The sequence below is a fragment of the Rhinoderma darwinii genome, chromosome 6, assembly GCF_050947455.1.
Source record: "Rhinoderma darwinii isolate aRhiDar2 chromosome 6, aRhiDar2.hap1, whole genome shotgun sequence".
NCBI classification, from domain to species: Eukaryota; Metazoa; Chordata; class Amphibia; order Anura; family Rhinodermatidae; genus Rhinoderma; species Rhinoderma darwinii.
In genome coordinates, this window is record NC_134692.1 from 13,922,415 (window position 1) to 13,937,954 (window position 15,540).

At 37.4% G+C, this 15,540-nt stretch overlaps 1 protein-coding gene across 1 annotated transcript in view; it reads right to left on the minus strand.

Moving 5' to 3' along the window:
• Positions 1-663: 663 nt before the first annotated feature.
• TMEM163 (transmembrane protein 163) overlaps positions 664-15,540 on the minus strand; it is a 121,699-nt gene continuing 106,822 nt past the window's right edge. The window contains exons 6-8 of the mRNA XM_075829193.1: positions 14,027-14,138; positions 5,688-5,829; positions 664-5,130 (exon numbers count right to left, since the gene is read on the minus strand). Of these exons, the coding sequence (XP_075685308.1) occupies positions 5,070-5,130; positions 5,688-5,829; positions 14,027-14,138 (315 nt within the window). The 3' untranslated portion in view covers positions 664-5,069. The remainder of the gene's footprint in view (positions 5,131-5,687; positions 5,830-14,026; positions 14,139-15,540) is intronic.

A 15,540-nucleotide genomic window follows, 5' to 3' on the forward strand; every position in this document is an offset into this window, starting at 1 on the left:
CAAGCTGTGGATTCTGTGGGGGAAAAAAATCAGCGCCAAAGTCTCTCAAGAGATAAATAGCATTCTGTATATGAACAGTACAAACCTATAATGACTGCAGATGTCTCTACAGCGCTCAGGAAGAGTTCATCAAAGAGCAATTGAGTAACATGTGACTGCAGGCTCAGACTACACAGGGGTTGTTTGTAGTTTATAACTATGGAAACACATAGTTCTGCATAGGAGCTGTATACATCAAACGATATGTTTTCTTAATACAGAATATTTGCAAATTTGCTGCACTTTTTTAATTTTAGATGCATTGGAGCAATGAATAGAACAAATAAAATGTTATCGTCCAGTTAGACAGGATAGCATTAAACCGGAGAGACAGAAACTGCGCCAAATTAATAATCGGCGCACAGAAAATTTGGCACATCTTTCCAAGCAGATTAGGCATTTTTATCTTCCTTATGACGCACAGTAATAGAAAATCTAATGCATTTTATAACTTCTCTTCAAATTTAATTTCAAAATTGTCGAGTGAGGTGTTAATAGTGTCTACAAGACATTCTAAATTTGCGAACGCTTTACACTCCAGTTTTTTGGATGCAATTTCAGTTGGAATTCTTCCGCATTTTGCTTTGTAAATACCCCCCAATATATTGACAAAGGGATAAACACTTGAATTTTTGAATAAATATTTATTGTTTAAAGACTGTAATTTATTCCTTTGTCACCAGGGGGCGCAGTAACACATCGCTCAGCCACTTGTGGCCGGAGGCCCCCCTTACAGCAAAGAGTTCAATGCACCTTCTTCAAGGAAGACGTTAAAATATACATTACATTCAGGGAATACACCGTCAATGATAATTACAATACAATTGAAATAAATTACTTACAAGATGTTCAGATTTCCAGAAAACTTGGATACAGAATTATTTTTTAGCTAAAACAACAGACCGTCAAGAACTATTCTGTTCACCAAAAGCCTCAGGTTAAACCGGATTAACGCAACGCTACGGAAAAGTCAATAGAACCGACGTATTTCCAATATGGAGCCTAATATGGAATGTGACTGTCAGTCGTCATGTGACATACATGAGCAAATTCTACACGGATGGTAAAAGTAGCAAAGAAAAAGTATCAATCCCACATATTAAACATATAGATATGAACAATTTACATTTTTTAATCTATTTATCCCTTTGTGCTTTTCACAATTAAATTCATAAAACGTTAAAAAATGTTTGATTTATTTCAGTTAAAGGACTACTATGATAAAACGAAACTACCAGTCTTGTGCCAACTCTGAAATTAAAGGGTACTGTATGTTCAACTAGAACTCCATCTCTAATGTGTTTAAATTAAAAAAAACTAAAGCAATTAGCCATGATTTTAAAAAAAAACTAAAAAAAAACTCTCGTTTTGTGTATACAGCTTCTATGCAGACCTATGTGTCTCTCCTCTTCTACTTTTCAGTTAGCAAGTAAAGAGGCTAAGCACAGGGCTTGTTTGTAGTCTGCAATTATGGAGACACATAGGTCTGCATAGGAGCTGTATACACAAAACGGTAGTAGATTTTTAACAAAGTAACGTAATTTATTTTAGATATATTGAAGCAATAAAAATAAGGATATAGCCTTTAATGCGGTTTAAAAATATTTAGGCAGGGATCTAATAATTGTTTGTGGATAATGGTTGATTTCAAGATTCTAAATATTGTCCTGGCAAAAGTCAAACATCTCCTCATCTAGAAATTTCCTTGTAGAAAATGATAATCCTTTAGGGTGGCGCAAATAAAATGGCCAATACCTTTCTGTGGGAGGGTTAATCTGCTCTGCAATTAAAGGGGACCTATCACCAGGGCAGGGTCCCTTTAAATTAGGGCATATGTATGATCAAAGCTAAACTAATGGATTTAGTAGCAATTTCCAAACTGCCAATCAGAGGGCCGGAAAAAGTGGATCCCACCTCCTCACAGCCATTCAGGAAAGCTGGGAGTGGTCCCTTGGCATAAATATCCTCTGGATTCTCTGTTTCTAAAGGATTTGGGGCGGAAATTACTTTTGGCCAGTCCCATTTAGTGGGAGAAATTTCTTCCATTAGTTCAGCTTTGATTTAGACGTCCGAATGTAAATAGAGCCTGGTCAGGTTTTCTGGTTTTAGGCTTCGTTCACATCTTGCATCGGGGCTCCGTTCACGGGTTCCGTTGGAGCTTTCCGTCAGGGTAACCTATGAATGGAGCCCTGACTAAAATAAATGGAAACCATAGGTTTCCGTTTGCATCACTATTGATGCCGATAACGGATCCGGTGCCAATGGTTTCCATTTCTCCCCGTTGTGTAAGGGTTGCGTCGTTTTGACGGACTGAATAGCGTAGTCGACTACGGTATTGATTCTGTCAAAATGACGGAACCCTTGCACAACGGAGACAAACGGAAACTATTTGCACCGGATCCATCACCATTGAAATTAATGGTGATGCAAACGGAAACCTATGGTTTCTGTTTGTTTCAGTTTGGATTCCGTTCATGGGTTCCCCTGACGGAAAGCTCCAGCGGAACCCCTGAACGGAGCCCCGATGCAAGATGTGAACGAAGCCTTACTTATGTAAAGCTTAAATATTGTATTTCAAAAACATATGTAACTTTCTGATATACTTTGTGTTTCTCACCATTTTCAAGATCTTTGCTTGTTGTCAGTGAATGATTTAAAAAAAAAAAAAAAAACAATCAGAAACTGGATACATGTCCAAAGCGTGTCCAACTGATACAGGTGCAGGGCTCGTTACAGTGCATCAGTTTATACTGTGCTAGTTGGGCATGATCAGGACAGGCTTTCAGTCTGCAAATGTAAACTGTGAATTGTTTCCATTCACTGAAAGAAGAGAGCCTGAAAATGATGAGGAATTGAAACACAAAATATATTACAAAGTTGCACAACTTTTAATTATACATTGGTTACACTGAAAAAAAAATTAAAAAATACACAGCTAGTCAAGTCCCCTATCCTCATTCCCTAAATAAGAGCCTGAGGGACTGTTTCCTTCATTCTCTTACATGAAAGTAAAAAGGAAAGGAGATCTCCTAAAATAAAATAGTAAATGAATAGAAAAAGTTGCAGGATGGTGTTACATGGTCATCTCATTGGCTTGTCCTAGTAAACTGATTCCCTATTTTGGGTATTTGTATCTGAGCCTAAAATTATTCAGTAAATGAAGTAAAAAAAAAACAAAAAACATATTTGTGCTTTATTTATATTACATGTGCAATACACACGACATATCCATCAACGTTACCTGTATTGCTTTAAATGACAGCTTTGCACTGTAAGACCCTGTTTATATTCCATATAATACACCACGAGACGTATATTTATCAACCCTCTACTGACGGTCACAAAGTACAAAAAGAAATCCTGTCGTGTCCCCAACTCCATATTTCCCATTTATTGCCCCCGTGTGATAATAAAAATATAATAATGTTTCTATGTTGTCGTTATAAGCCGCTTCCCCCTTGTAGATAAGGGTGAAATATACATAATACATCATGATTAGAAAAAAAGGACTGTCATTTCCTGCGGTCGCTGCTTCTGAATTAAAGACTGTGCAGTATTAAGCTGGTCAAAGATATTTTGGGACATCCAAGCCCTGCCCCATTCCACATGGGAACACCCCTAAACTGCCTGGAACGCCCCTTTGAATGCAAATTTGCAAAAACCCCACCCCTGCGGTTCAGTCTGCAGGACAGTCCTGCAAAAAATGGGACTATTGGAAAGTATGAATGAATAAGCCCAAATGGGTCTATTATTTTTATGGAGCTAGGGAGATAAGAGTCTGCCAACTAGAGATTGAGGACCATTCAGGACTGTCTCAATAATCATTCGATTTTGATGGGATTCGCCAACAAATATCTCATATCTTTGGCCAAATTCCCAATGATATTACTATGAATATTACACTAAATGTAACTTAGGATGAATCCTCCCCTTTTATCATTCTGTACTGATTAATGTCAAAATAAATCTTTATGGGGTCTGAGCTTCATGTCCCCTACATATACATAGCATTAAATAAGATTCTACCTACCTGCAGCCACCACTAGAGGGAGCTTGCTGCAAACAGTTATTATTGAATTCAATGTCTGAAAAGTATACAGTAAGCCCCTAAGCTCCCTCTAGTGGTGGCTACAGGTAGCCAGAATTGTATCATTTAACTATATATCTAATTAGAAGATTTGGAGCTCTGACAGCCATAAAGATATATAATCTGCACAGAATTTGAACCTATTTAGATAAATCAGAGGATAGAGGAGCTTTTTCCTGTGCTCATTGTTGCCTTCTGCAGGGTAATTCACTTAGCACAGGCTGCCAAGAAGAGTGGGGGAAGGGAAGTAACAATTTCTCAGAGATTATTTTTGGTTTACAAAAAAAGTTGTCACTGGTAAATCCCATTCAACCACTATCCTGACAAACGGAGGTGAATATTTTCACTACACCAACACTACTTTCCATTACGTTGCCCCCTATGGGCAAAAATATGGATAAAGGAAGGTAGTAGAATTCTCTTAATTGACGGGAGTTGCTCTTTTAGGATATGGAATGTTCTATCTGAGCTTCGTTGTTCTATTCTGTCCTTGTGCTCTAGAATTTTACGTTCCTTCTGTGCTTGTGGAATTAAAATACATCCAATGAGTTCATGAATCCGCTGTGCACCTATATCATATATACTTATATAGAAAAATACTCTGTTAGTCAGTCTTTTGCAGCGTCATTTAGCCGGTGTCCATGTTCGGCCATATTCTGGAGTCGGGGCTCATTCTGTAGATACGTTGAGAACAACCATAGATACAAATAACATAAGTCCATTTCGCGGAGGTTTGTGCACCGCTTCTTCCGGACATGTCACTCATGAGGTTCGACCATCACACACCGTTCCTACAAATGTTAATTTGCCCAGAGGGCTCATTATATAGTTTAGAATTTTCATACAACCCAACGATATAAGTGGGGTAAACACCATTGAAAGACTTGCTGCTGTCATAAGTGATGGAAAGTTTTAGGGAGTCAACAAGTTTCCCTTGACCACCTCATTCAAACATCTCATAGTTGCGAGTCTGTCTCACTCGGGGTACCATGTCCACTAGTAACCTGTAAGTCAAAAAGACAGAGTTCAATAACAATAAAATGCTGTGTTATGGCATGCACTACTATAAAGGACACTTATGTGTTGTCCCCACTGTTTACACTGCCAGGCAGCTCACTGTGGGCGGGACTGTATTTCAGACTTTATGATTGACAGCTCTGTTCTGATACTACAGATGCTGTTTGCTAAGGTCCTCCTCTGTTTGTTCACTCCCTACTGTTGTGTACTATCCAAGAGTAACATGACTGGACTACCCTACGGTATAGGGAGAGATCTGTCAATCACAGAGAACAGGGCGGGGGAAGGCAAATAGGGCTGGGAGATAACAAAACTTGACTTTCACCATAAATCAAAAAATTGACAGAGGTCCAATGGTCCAGTTCTTGGTGGGATTGTCCCGGGAAATGGGTTTTAAAGGGTGCGGGGCCACTGCAAATGTACCCCAAAATGGGCGTGGTTTTTATTTTAAGGATTTGTGGCCATCTCTTAGTAGATCTGGGCGGTGCTTAAAAAAATTACAAAAATTGACCTGTTGATTACAGTTAGCTAACAATTCACTTACTTAATCCCATAGGCCATAATTATTAGTCCGATCAGGATTCCGAAAGATCCGTCCAGGTACCAGATGGTAGAGTTGTGCTTGAACACCTCGGCACTTATGAGAATGGAAAATCCCATGACGCCGCCCACCAAAGAGTTAAATCCTAAAATAAAACCATAAAATATATGAACGATACTGCAGCTGTAGAGCTTCTAGCAGAGTCTGACGTCCAGACCAGTTACAGAATCATTCTGCGATATTCCATTTAGGTATTTTGTGCTTGCAAAATCACATTTACTACAAAATGGAAAAATGAAAAATGTTATGTTGGCTCCTTTGTTGCTAAAACTTCTCTCAGTCGTGACCTTCTGAAGACTGGAAACTTACAGGAAGCCAACACAATTTTGAATGCAGCTCTGGATGTGACTGGAGTATGACGGCATAATGGGGAAGGAGGGGAGTTACTAAGAAAATTGTGTTTGTTATGCACTACATTGACTTTGTTTTTGACACTGTCTACATTTACTCTGACAATTTAACAAGCGTCAAGATAAAAGGGGCGTGGCTATGATGAGTAATAAATTGCAACATTTTCTGGTGTTATTTATTGGCGTACATAAGGAAGAGATGTGCGTCTAACATATCTAGCCAATTGTGCCCAATATATTATACCATGTGCAATATTTGTGCCAACTATTGATAAATGTCCCCCATTGTTTACACTGCTGGCTGCATTCTAAAAACAGAAAAACTGTGAAATAAAGTTTTTATTACAAAGTGAATACTTTTTATTTCATGACCAAAGAAACTATTTATAAAAAGTTTAGACCGCCTTTAACATTCACGTTCCTACTACACATGGGTATAAATAATTAGCATAATTCACCCAGTAATGGGCACCCAAGTTCAACACTGCGCAATATAAAGCCACATAAATGACACCTTTGTGCCTGGTGTAACGTTTCTGTTGTCCCTTATATGAGATATAAATCCCTTCTATTTCTGGTCGGTATTTTTTCCTCGACGGCTGGCAGTGATATATACAATCCGGGCTGTAAGACCATAAGTATTTTCTGTGCTGCCTTCATATTCTTTATTACATATCAATATTTGATTAAAGTTAGCAATTGTAATTTCCAAAATGATAGAGAGAGATGCTTCCTCACCATCAATATATTAATGAGCCCTCTGGTAAAAAAAAAAAAAAAGGGTTTGACAGAACTAGAGTCTTAAAGGACACCTGCATCCTAAACTATAGCTGCCGAGTAACATAATTACTCTGAAGCTTCGCTGTAGTATCTCTGATAAACTGTATATTAATATTCTACCTGAATTTACCTATAGAAAACTCAGAGCATAAAGACTATGAAAATATGACATGTTGTACACAATGGCGGATTATAATATGGGCGGTTCGGGTGGCCGCCCGGGGCCCGAGGCTCCCAGGGGGCCCATCGCCGCCCGAACCGCACACACCGCAAAACTATGCAGCGCTGCTAGCTGCTGCGATGTCCTGCTTCCAACTAAATCTGCGTCCACAGGACGCAGATTCAGTTGGGTTGAATGCTGGAGCCTCGCTCCAGCATTCACTCTGCCGTGAGCGGCTCGGTGCAGGCAGGCGCGATGTAGTGACGTCATCGTGCCTGTCTGCACGGAGTCACTCACAGCACAGTGCAGAGGAGGAGAAGCATCCCCCACCGTCGTGGGAACCGGGATAGGTAAGTAATTATGTTTTTTTATTTATGAGGTACGTACATATGGAGGCATTATACTGTGTCACAGCTATGGGGTTTTTATACTGTGTCACAGCTATGGGGTTATTATACTGTGTTGCAGCTATGGAGGCATTATACTGTGTCGCAGCTATGGGGACATTATACTGTGTAGGGTCAGCTAAGGGGAAAATTATACTGTGTAGAGGCAGCTATGAAGGGCATTATACGGTGGGGGCAGCTATGGGTGGCAATATACTGTGGGGGCAGCTATGGGGGACATTATACTGAGCAATTACAAGAGCAGCAGGTCCAAGGGGGGAGACGCTGTGTAGCACTATATACAAGGGGGGATTGTTGTATAGCACTATATAGAAGGGAGCGCTGTGTATCACTATATCTAAGGGGGATTGCTGTGTAGCACTATATACAAGAGGGGGAGGGCTATGTGACGCTATTTACAGAGGGGGAGGACCGTGTAGCGCTATTTACAGGGGTCAGTGTGTGGTGCTATCTACAGTGTTTGACACAATTATATTCTGGGGCACAGTCTATGGTGCTATAATATTTAGGGGCACAGTGTTTGTACTATTTTATTCAGGGGCGCAGTGTTTGGTGCTATTATATTTAGGGGCACAGTGTGTGGCACCATGATAATATTATCTTTTTATATAGGTGTGGAAATGTTGGAAAAGTGAGGAGCCAAAGACATCTGAGTGGCAAATTCTGCAGAAATGGGTCATGGCCGGGAAAAGTTGTGATGAAGTCTGGACTGGATGGAGAAGAAAAGAGGTAAAAAACTACTTCGTCACCTGTGAGTCACTAGGTTTATAGACAATCTCTCATCTCTACTGACATGTTTATTATAGGAAATCCTTGCATTTCACAAAGTCTTTGTGCAGTCCAGGACTGATAGACAAATAAGTGTTACTATTCCCCTTGTCAGGAGAATGTGTCCCTACACGGTGCGATACTGTCAGCGATGGTTGGAGACTGTCAGCATGTGGGGACACAGCCTTTTGACAAGGGGAGTAGTAACACCCATTTGTTAATGTCTGGACAAAAAGGAAGTGTTAACAATAGTTACAGGGTGGCGGTGGAGAAGGGGGGCCCAAGTTTGGATAACAGCCCAGGGCCTATGGTCTACTTAATCCGCCACTGGTTGTACACAGCAACCAATCAGATTGCTGCTTATTTATTGCAATCAAATTTTCTACAGCACTTAGGCTGTGTTTACACTGTGCATTTTTCTACAATTTTTAACATGTGTTTTTTTGTTTTGTTTTGGTAGATATACCCAACATGTCTCTTAATGGGAGTAAAACAATGAAAAAAACAAAAAACAAAAAAAAACAATGTAAAATAAAAACGCACCATGTGAACTGAGCCTTATTGAAAAAAAAAAGGCACAAATATGCACCAAAACATTATCATGTGAACACATTCTAAACAGCAGCATCACCAAGAAAGTGATAACAGTTCACCGATTTTTATAAAGACAAAAACATTATATTAGTATTATAGTAGTTTATATTATTGTATATAGGGGGCAGTATTATAGTAGTTATATTCTTGTATATAGGGGCAGTATTATATTAGTTATATTCTTGTATATAGAGGACAGTATTACAGTAGTTATATTCTTGTATATAGGGGGCAGTATTATAGTAGGTATATTCTTGTATATAGGAGCAGTATTATAGTAGTTATATGCTTGTATATAGGGAGCAGTATTATAGTAGTTATATTCTTGTATATAGGAGTAGTATTATAGTAGTTATATTCTTGTATATAGGGACAGTATTATAGTAGTAATATTCTTGTATATAGGAGGCAGTATTATAGTAGTTATATTCTTGTACATAGGGGGCAGTATTATAGTAGTTATATTCTTGTACATAGGGGGCAGTATTATAGTAGTTATTTTCTTGTATATAGGGGCAGTATTATAGTATTTATATTCTTGTATATAGGGGGCAGTATTATAGTATATTCTTGTATATAGGAGGCAGTATTATAGTAGTTATATTCTTGTATATAGGGGGCAGTATTATAGTAGTTATTTTCTTGTATATAGAGGACAGTATTATAGTAGTTATATTCTTGTATATAGAAGCAGTATTATAGTAGTTATATTCTTGTATATAGGGGGCAGTATTATAGTAGTTATATTCTTGTATATAGGGGACAGTAGTATAGTAGTTATATTCTTGTATATAGGAGCAGTATTATAGTAGTTATATACTTGTATATAGGGGACAGTATTATAGTAGTTATATTCTTGTATATAGGAGCAGTATTATAGTATTTATATTCTTGTATATAGGGGCAGTCTTATAGTAGTTATATTCTTGTATATAGGGGCAGTATTATAGTAGTTATATTCTTGTATATAGGGGCAGTATTATAGTAGGTATATTCTTGTATATAGGTGGCAGTATTATAGTAGTTATATTCTTGTATATAGGGGGGCAGTATTATAGTAGTTATATTCTTGTATATAGGGGGCAGTATTATAGTAGTTATATTCTTGTGTATAGGGAGCAGTATTATAGTAGATATATTCTTGTATATAGGGGGCAGTATTATAGTAGTTATATTCTTGTATATAGGGGCAGTATTATAGTAGTTATATTCTTGTATATAGGCGGCAGTATTATAGTAGTTATATTCTTGTATATAGGGGGCAGTATTATAGTAGTTATTTTCTTGTATATAGAGGACAGTATTATAGTAGTTATATTCTTGTATATAGAAGCAGTATTATAGTAGTTATATTCTTGTATATAGGGACAGTATTATAGTAGTTATATTCTTGTATATAGGAGCAGTATTATAGTATTTATATTCTTGTATATAGGGGCAGTCTTATAGTAGTTATATTCTTGTATATAGGGGCAGTATTATAGTAGTTATATTCTTGTCTATAGGGGGCAGTATTATAGTAGTTATATTCTTGTATATAGGTGGCAGTATTATAGTAGATATATTCTTGTATACAGGGGCAGTATTATAGTAGTTATATTCTTGTATATAGGAGGCAGTATTATAGTAGTTATATTCTTGTATATAGGGGGGCAGTATTATAGTAGTTATATTCTTGTATATAGGGGCAGTATTATAGTAGTTATATTCTTGTATATAGGGGCGGTATTATAGTAGTTATATTCTTGTATATAGGGGTAGTATTATAGTAGTTATATTCTTGTATATAGGGGGAAGTATTATAGTAGTTATATTCTTGTATATAGGGGGCAGTATTATAGTAGTTATATTCTTGTATATAGGGGGCAGTATTATAGTAGTTATATTCTTGTGTATAGGGAGCAGTATTATAGTAGATATATTCTTGTATACAGGGGCAGTATTATAGTAGTTATATTCTTGTATATAGGAGCAGTATTATAGTAGTTATATTCTTGTATATAGGGGCAGTATTATAGTAGTTATATTCTTGTATATAGGGGGGCAGTATTATAGTAGTTATATTCTTGTATATAGGGGCAGTATTATAGTAGTTATATTCTTGTATATAGGGGCAGTATTATAGTAGTTATATTCTTGTCTATAGGGGGCAGTATTATAGTAGTTATATTCTTGTATATAGGGGCAGTATTATAGTAGTTATATTCTTGTCTATAGGGGGCAGTATTATAGTAGTTATATTCTTGTATATAGGTGGCAGTATTATAGTAGTTATATTCTTGTATATAGGGGGGCAGTATTATAGTAGTTATATTCTTGTATATAGGGGGCAGTATTATAGTAGTTATATTCTTGTGTATAGGAGCAGTATTATAGTAGTTATATTCTTGTATATAGGGGCAGTATTATAGTATTTATATTCTTGTACATAGGGGGCAGTATTATAGTAGTTATATTCTTGTATATAGGGGGCAGTATTATAGTAGTTATATTCTTGTACATGGGGGTGGTGTTATAGTAGTTATATTCTTGTATATAGGAGCAGTATTATAGTAGTTATATTCTTGTATATAGGAGGCAGTATTATAGTAGTTATATTCTTGTATATAGGGGCAGTATTATAGTAGTTATATTCTTGTATATAGAGGCAGTATTATAGTAGTTATATTCTTGTATATACGGGTAGTATTATAGTAGTTATATTCTTGTATATAGGGGGCAGTATTATAGTAGTTATATTCTTGTACATGGGGGTGGTGTTATAGTAGTTATATTCTTGTATATAGGAGCAGTATTATAGTAGTTATATTCTTGTATATAGGAGGCAGTATTATAGTAGTTATATTCTTGTATATAGGGGGGCAGTATTATAGTAGTTATATTCTTGTATATAGGGGCAGTATTATAGTAGTTATATTCTTGTATATAGGGGCGGTATTATAGTAGTTATATTCTTGTATATAGGGGTAGTATTATAGTAGTTATATTCTTGTATATAGGAGGCAGTATTATAGTAGTTATATTCTTGTATATAGGGGGGCAGTATTATAGTAGTTATATTCTTGTATATAGGGGCAGTATTATAGTAGTTATATTCTTGTATATAGGGGCGGTATTATAGTAGTTATATTCTTGTATATAGGGGTAGTATTATAGTAGTTATATTCTTGTATATAGGGGGCAGTATTATAGTAGTTATATTCTTGTACATAGGGGCAGTATTATAGTAGTTATATTCTTGTATATAGGGAGCAGTATTATACTAGTTATATTCTTGTATATAGGGGCAGTATTATAGTAGTTATATTCTTGTACATAGGGGCAGTATAATAGTAGTTATATTCCTGTATATAGGGGCAGTATTATAGTAGTTATATTCTTGTACATAGGGGCAGTATTATAGTAGTTATACTGTGTTATTGTTGGTAGTGTAAATAGTGAGCGGAGTTACTCTTTAATGTAAAGGATGGTGTAAAATACAGGCAGATCACATGATTATTACTCTTTTTTTGTTTATGGTCTTCTCTCCAGGTGTGTAGATAGGTGCGGGCAGAAGACATATAATATATTACAAGGTGTTGAGTATTGGGTTGTGCAGACCTCATCACACAGACTGCTGGGAATATTTTCTGCCTTGCTTTGTTTCATGGCTTCAGCTATTCCTCTGTGGTTTGCGCTTGTATCTGATCCATTATAAAAGTGCAGGCTCATAGCTGTGGCTCAGTGCAAATTATATTAGCTGTGATGGAGCATCTGCCGGCTGCAGAGGGGAGCAGTTTCCATAATTATATCTGAATGGAGGGGATCAGTTCTACAGCCAAACACTCTGCAAATAATCTGTTCAGTCCTTCCTATTGTGGCCACAGTGTATAGATGAGAGCTTCTAAAGACAGAACAGCTAATACTGGGTCAGAGCTGATGTAGAATGTAAAAGAATGCTGCAAATGGGTTAAAGTGTATTTTCGGACCTCCACCGATCAGCAGAATTAAATCACACAATTGGCTTCCGTGTGCAGCCCGTTGTTTCACGGACCAAATTAATGCAAAGGCCGAGACTGTGCCGTCAAAAACGGGCAGGAGTAGGACCTGCACTACTTTTGACAGAACGGCCGCACGGTTCCGTTAAAACAACGGACGTGTGCATTGCCCCATTGAAATGAATGTGTCAGGGTGCTATCAGTTAAACAAGCGGATAGCACCCTGATGAAAAAAACTGAAGTGCGCATGAGGCCTTACTGGTAAACCAATATGTCTGTGTAAACAATGAAGGAGTGCATGTGAATTCATGAAGCTGTGTTATTAGGGGTAAGAGTCGTCTTCCTCATCTTCCAACAGCCTATAGATTTCCTGTAAATGTAAATGTTCAGAAACCTCTTAGATTACCAAAAAATCCATCCAGTACAAAATCTTAGATAGTAGGCATTGAGGAGGGAAGAGGAGGGGGATGCAGCTGCAGCTTTTGTGTTTCAGCGGAACAGAATGAGACGGAGAAGAAGGATGACACATCTGATTGGCTCAGAGCAGAATAAAACAGCTATGACATCACACGCCTGTCATATCCATCACTTATTTGATGCTTTGCATGTTACTGCCGCCCTTTATTACAACTTTCTAATACCTCAGCGATAGATTTTTTTGAAGGGTTACACCAGCATATAGTACTTACATCATTTTTTACTTGATCTGTGCGTCATTTATGTGCATTTGGAGCATTAATGCAAACATGTTAACATTCCCGGTTTTCCCACGATTTCACCAATGTCACCCAAGCACCTTGCTGTGACAGGCATTTAGAAAATTGTGATATGTGAGAAGAGGATGGTGGTGTTATGGGGGCCCGATGGCTGTCCATGCCATTGGGCACAGTGGACACCAATGTTATGGGGGTCTGAATGGGTCTGGGTTATGAGGCCATGCGGCTGGTACTGTTATGTGGGTACTGTAGGTAGTATTGACGGCTGTAGGACAATAGAATTCGGCTGTTGACTGTTCCCTCTGTCAACCCGATAAACATGGGACAGGTAAACATGTATATAAGTTTTGATAGGATTCTTTACCCGCAGACACACCCATTTTTATTAAGCCACACCCACCTTTTAAAGTTGCCCACCATTACAAGACAACCTTGAGATCACCTTTCCCCAGATTGAAATCTCTGTAAATGTCCCACAAATACCCAAATTTGTCCAGTAAATAAAAGGCAGGTTCAAATGGACAACTCACCATCAGTGATCAGCGCTCGACTCGTCAGGACTTTTCCTAACATGAATTTCACGACAGCCAATAGAGTACAAAGGATTCCACTTAAAATGGAAACGCTGAATAAAAAATTATCCTGCAAGATAAGATGGCCGGATTAGTGACATTTCCTGACATAAAGCAAAAGTATAAAAAGTAAAAATGTTTGAAAAAGTTGAGGCCTGCAGCCCCCACTAGAGGGCGCTAACTGCATATGGAGCTAGTATTGACTTCAATGCCAGCTGTAGGTAAAATGTATCAGCCTGGAGCCCAGAACGTTTTATAATGGCACCTATGACTTTAAGAGATTCATTTAAGTATTTTCAAAAACATTGCACAATTTAGTCCTTATTTTCCATAATACAGAGGGACTAACATAGGACCCGGGATGTTCCTCCTAGCATCCTTACAGGTATCTCTGTTCCTGGCCGTCTGTATTATTGTGCTGAAACCTGCGTAATAACAGACAAGATGGTATAAAAACTAATTCCACCTTGGGCCAGGCTTATATCTTCTTAGTTGACCTTTTATATGTTTATTTTTTGGTCTTCTGCAGTTCGAGGATCACAAGTTTTTGTCTGTTCCACCTTCTCCCATCAGCTGTTTCTGGCACTCAGGAGACAGACTGTTTATGGTTCCCCCCTGATTACGATTCACCTCACAGATCCGATTCTCAATTTATTCTACAGATCCACATAAGACAGGAGCGGAGAACGTGTTATCCCTGAACTGTCATCTCCCCGGTACGGGCCCTGATTGTTAGTGACGCTCCATTAAGAGGAAACTTCTTAACATGCACAAAGGATACAGCGCCAATTTACACTAATTTATCAAACCCATTGAGAACACTATAGAATTTATTATAGAAATACTCCTCCTCCTATTTCAATTACTACATAGAAACCCTTGTTCTTAATTTCCACATTGTTGTTCCTGAGAGACATAAAATTAGTTTCACACCGAGCTCCACACCTGTTCACGTTGTCTTAGTATTCATACCGGTCAGTATTGTAAAGGCTATATTATTATATACATAGGGGGTAGTATTATAGTAGTTATATTCTTGAATATAGGGGGCAGTATTATAGTAGTTATATTCTTGTATATAGGGGCAGTATTATAGTAGTTATATTCTTGTATATAGGACCAGTATTATAGTAGTTATATTCTTGTATATAGGGGGCAGTATTACCGTAGTTATATTCTTGTATATAGGGAGCAGTATTATAGTAGTTATATTCTTGTATATAAAGGGCAGTATTATAGTAGTTATATTCTTGTATATAGGGGGCAGTATTATAGTAGTTATATTATTGTATATAGGAGGCAGTATTATAGTAATTATATTCTTGTATATAGGGAGCAGTATTATAGTAGTTATATTCTTGTATATAGGAGCAGTATTATAGTAGTTATATTCTTGTATATAGGGGGCAGTATTATAGTAGTTATATTCTTGTATATAGGAGCAGTATTATAGTAGTTATATCCTTATATAC